The 4,969-nt window shown below is 47.4% G+C and overlaps 1 protein-coding gene across 1 annotated transcript in view; it reads left to right on the top strand.

Annotated features, from left to right (window-relative positions):
* The first annotated feature begins 1,695 nt into the window (after positions 1–1,695).
* LOC102011476 (chromosome unknown open reading frame, human C3orf84) overlaps positions 1,696–4,969 on the top strand; it is an 8,799-nt gene continuing 5,525 nt past the window's right edge. Inside the window, exons 1-2 of the mRNA XM_013507577.1 lie at positions 1,696–1,803; positions 3,088–3,201. Coding sequence (XP_013363031.1) covers positions 1,777–1,803; positions 3,088–3,201 — 141 coding nt within the window. The 5' untranslated portion in view covers positions 1,696–1,776. The remainder of the gene's footprint in view (positions 1,804–3,087; positions 3,202–4,969) is intronic.

Genomic DNA, 4,969 nt, shown 5'->3' with positions numbered 1-4,969 from the left:
TACCACAAATATATATATATATTATATATATATTCCTCATAATTACATTCAGCTTATGTGTGTAAGGTATATATAAAACATAAATTTCAGGTTTAGATTCCAGTTCTTAAGATATTTTATTATATATGCAAATATTCCATAATCTTTTTTTTTTTGAGACAGGGTCTTGCCATGTAGTTCAGGCTGACCTTGAACTCACATGTAGCCCAGGCTGAGCATGAACTCATGGCAATCCTCCTACCTCAGCCTCCAGAGTGCTGGCATTACAGACACTCCCTGTACTGACTAAGCACTACCATCCTGGCTAATATTTCATAATCTCAAATGCTATGACATCTAAAAATTTGTGGTCCAAAGCATTTTGGATAATTTTAATACAGTGGGTCCTATCATGAGCTCTGTGGGACAGCTAGACTAAGGTAGATTTTCTTAACGTTAGGGATTGTCCCAGGGCAAACAACAGGATCTCAGTGTTTCCTAGTGTTGAAAAAAAAATTTTTTTTTGGTCTTTTTTTTTTTGCTACTGGGAATCAAACTCGTGACCTTGTGCTTGCTAGTCAGGCACTTGAGCCACTGAGCTATATCCCCAGCCCTTTTTGGTCTTTTTGAGGCAAGGGTCTCACTATGCAGTTCAGGCTGGTCTTGAGCTCACTTTGTAGCCCAGGCTGGTCTCGAACTTGCAAAGATTCTCCTGCAGCCCAGGCTGGCTGTGAACTCTCGGCAATCCTCCTGACTCCCAAGTCCTTGAATTATAGTTGTACACAACCACAACCACATGTTAGATTTTTTTACTGGCAACTGACACATTTTTAGAGGCTGATTGCCCAGTGTTCAGGTTCCTATTAACAAATAAAAGCAAATGTCAATAACTTGTCCAAGGATAGCTCAGAATGGAACCGTAGCGCACACTTGTAATCCCAGCACTCAGGAGGCTGAGGCAGAAGTATTATTGAGAGTTCAAAATCAGCCTGGGCTGCAAAGTGAGCTCAAGGCCAGCCTGAACTGCATAGCGAGATCTGTCTCAAAAAGACAAAAAAAAAAAAAAAAAAAAGAATGGGAGCAGTATGTTAAATCTTTGCATATTCCTTCTCGTGCTGTGTTATGCTCTCCCCCTGCACTCAGGCCCTTGTAATATTCACCTGTCACAATTACCAATCACACAAACTCCTAAGAGATAATTTAGCAGAGCCTTATTTAGAAGCAGCAAATTTATCCTAAGAACCACTAACCTGTTTAACATTTCTGAATCCGTGAATGCTTTCTAAATTTATAACCCTGGCAGTGTGGTTGCATAGGTGTTAAAATGCAAGAGTTGCCTCTAAACATTTAATCTTTCTTTTTTTTTTTTTAAAGTGTTTTGAGACAGGGTCTTACTATGTAATTCAGGGTGGCCTTTATCTCACTATGTAGCCCCAGGCTGGCCTCAACCTGAGAGCCTCCTGCCTGGGATGACAGGTGTACACAATTATTGATGTCGACTTTTTAATATTTCATTGATTGTGAATCAATCAGGTTCCACTGTGGAGCCTTACGTGTTTATGTAAGGGCTCTCCCGGGCTGATAATGCTGAGGAGTTCTCTCACAGAGAAGAAAAAAACAAAGCAGCGAGAACAAAGGAGGAACAGATCAGGCGCTGCCTCAATAAACAGCTGTATTGTGCAGTCACAACCTCCTCTTGTCGCTAAGCAACAAGAAGTGGACTTCTTGAGGTTCTCTTTCCTCAGATGTGACCTCAACAAGAGGAAAAATTGCCTTTTCTGCTTCCTTCCTGGAAAGATGGAAAGTGCTTTAGTAGGCTCCTGGGTAAGAGTGCACTTTATAGTTAACTCTGGCCCCTGGCCCTGGGTTGTCCATAAAATCCGATTCTTAAGTAAGGTTTCATCCAGCATCCAGGCTGGGGGAGAACCCTGAGCTAGTCTCTTACCCTCTTCCATTCTGAGATCACCTGAAGCCTGCCTAGTCTTCCCATGCATCCTCTCCTCAATCCAAGGTCCCCAGCCGAACCTCCTAGTCCTCTCATCACCTCATTTATTCCCACTTCACTGTTTGAACTCACCTCCCAAATGTCTGGAGTTTGGTTGCTTTTTTAGTCTGGGAATATCTCGGGCCAATAATTGCAGGTTTTGCCTTTTTTATTTCCTGAACCCAGCTCCTTGCCTGCAATCCAGTAAATACTATTAAGCAAAACTAGACAGCAGATGGTTCTTACTAGTGTGTGTGTGGGTGGACAGATAAGTAAGATCACCTGTCTTTAATTGGGTGAAAAACACACAGGGCTTCCCAGGCCTGCTGAGGAGGCTACTCTGGCAACCAGAGGCCAGACTCAGGACAAGTTCCTCTGCCCAGGGTTGTGATTCTGGAGGAGCAGATACTGCTATCCTCAGGAGAACTCAGCACCGAAAGACCGGGCCATCCGAGTTCCCAGACTATTCACAAGGTGTCCACCTAGTGACATCAGCGCAGTACAATCCTTTCTTGGACCCCTGATAGGTATTCATTTCTGTCTTCTGTCAGTTCTCTTGTTTCTGTCTCTGTCTGTCTGTCTCTCTCTGCAGTTCTCTCCAGAAGTTATTCTCTGTTAGTTAAACACTTCACTTGGGAAGTTTCTCCCTTGCTTTAGTGCTCCAAGTTCATAGCATGCCCCCTTTGTCCCAGAATGGCAAAGTAGGGAAAATCAGTGTTCACAGCTGTGTCCGTAGATGCAGAAGGGTCTATTTAACCCTTGACTTGGGGGGGGGGGTGCCTCATCCACTACTAACGCTGTGGGGAGGACAACCAAGGGGGCTTCCTTTCAGGTTCCTTAGACAAGGACCACACCCCTGGACAGCCAGAAGTCTGTACTGAATAAAGGTGCCCCTGTCTCACCCCGCCCTCCCAGGTGGGTGAGCACACTCAGGCAAACTGTCTCAATAACGGCCCCTGGTGGGTTTTCCAGGGATGTTCCGCCTCTTCAGATTATTTCTGTTCTTTAGCAATTCCAGTGAGGAGTTTCTGACCTGGCTGCTCTGACACCATCGGCAGTACCCTGAAGATGGGATTGTCCTCGTGGTGTGAGTGGGCTTTATCCTAATGACCGCTTTGTTATAGCACAACAGTGGCTTCTATGGGCACTTTAGAGGCCAAGTCAAGAGTGAAAGTGCTGGAGAGTATCGCCGTGCAGCCAAGCCTCCGCCTCCACCAGCGTTCCTGCAGCGATGCCAGGTACAAGGGCCTCTTCTCAGTTCTCCCAGCCCCGAGATCATCGTTCCAGCCCTTTCAGAACCAGCTGACAGCCAGCCTTGCCCTGCGACGGACGGACAGGAAACTCGGTTCTTCTTCCCTGAAATGTCCTGTATTTCCTCTAATGACAGGGTAGCGAAGAGCGGGTGCAGTCTTTTGGACAGTCTTGTTCACTGCCCCTAGTAGACGAAAGGACCTGAGCCCAGAAGTGGGGCGTAGAACTACGGGGTGGGGAAAGCCTTCATAAACCAGGAAGGAAGCCCTGAGCTTGCTGAACTGCCCTCTAGCTTAGGTTCCTTGATGCCAGAAAGCCCAGTGTCAGCCCACAGGCAACCTTGCAGTCCAGGGCCTCGGAATGAATGGGAGGCACCTCTGGCTGGGCAGGGAAGTAACATGGGAGGTGACCGGGTACCAGCTCACACATCTAGCTAGGGAAGAATGGAGGGGAGTGATGGCAGAGGCGTTGCAGAGTAGACAGAACAAGTTTCCGGGGCATAGAGGGATGCTGGGCTGTAGGCACTCCACCACTTACAGCCCTGAAGACAAGGAGAGGGCACAACGTGTCACCACCCAGGGTCCTAACGTAAAAAACACACCCCAGATAGTTATCAGGAAAGTATGTTTACAAAGAATGTCTGTGGAGGTCTCAGGAAAAGGTAGTATCACAGGTCAGGAACAACCAAGTGGTCAGCTCTGCTGGGCCCAACGAGACAAGGAGAAGCACAGCTCTTAGAGCTCCGAAGGGAGAGGCATGGGGCAAACCACCCGAGAGCAGCAGTGACCCTGAGCAGAGGGGCATATCCAGGTGCGAGTGGGCTTGGGGGGAACGAAAATAAATCTTTTTCTCCATTTTCTCCCAGAGCTCCCCATGGCCAGAGCAAAGGCAGCCTGGTGATGTGTGCTTTCCGATCCACCTCCTAAGCAAGAGCAGGGTGGAGGGACGCCCAGAGGGACCTGGAGTGTGCCTAAAACATGCTTCCTTTCCGGCAATTTCTTGCTTCCCAGCTTGTCGTCAGGTCCTACTGGATCTGCCAGCCAGATTCTTCAGGAATCACTTTCCTAGGCTGACAGCAGAATCCTGGAGGCTGCTACGTTGTACAACCTGAATGTCTTTAGTATTTTAGTATTTCCAGTTTGAAGGACGGCCTGGCACTGCCTATCACCCCAAGCCCAAATGCAGCTGTAGTCTGCCCATTAGGTGCCACTTCTTTTTTGTTTTTCTTTTTTTTAGACAGTGTCTCATTTTGCAGTCCAGACTGGGATTGAACTCACTAGGTAACCCATGAACTCACTATGTAGTACCACGTACTCATAGCGGTCCACCTGCCTCATCCTCCCAAGTGCTGGGATTACAAGTGTGCCACCATGCCCAGCTAGCAGCTACTTCCCTTTTGAGAGTAATAGATTTGGGGCAGTATAGGAACACAAGTAAACCTAGAGCCTTCCTGCTGGATGTTTGCTCCAGCCCTTAGTGGCAGCTCTAGTTTACTCCAGAAACTAGAATATCCTCTCAATCTGTTAAACCCATACCTCAGGAACAGACATGTGGAGTGCATGTTTTAGCTACTGATCAAACTAAAGACTTGAAGAATTAACTAGCATTGGCCAGGCATGGTGGCACACTCCTATAATCCCAGCACTTGGGAAGCTGAGGCAGGAGGATTGCTGCAAGTTCGAGACCAGCCTGGGCTACAAAGTGAGCTCAAGGCCAGCCTGAACTGCATGGTGAGACCCTGTCTCAAAAAGACAA

The sequence above is a fragment of the Chinchilla lanigera genome, unplaced genomic scaffold (genome assembly GCF_000276665.1).
Source record: "Chinchilla lanigera isolate Chin_1 unplaced genomic scaffold, ChiLan1.0 scaffold00131, whole genome shotgun sequence".
Lineage (NCBI taxonomy): Eukaryota > Metazoa > Chordata > Mammalia > Rodentia > Chinchillidae > Chinchilla > Chinchilla lanigera.
This window is presented reverse-complemented; position numbering and strand designations above follow the sequence as displayed.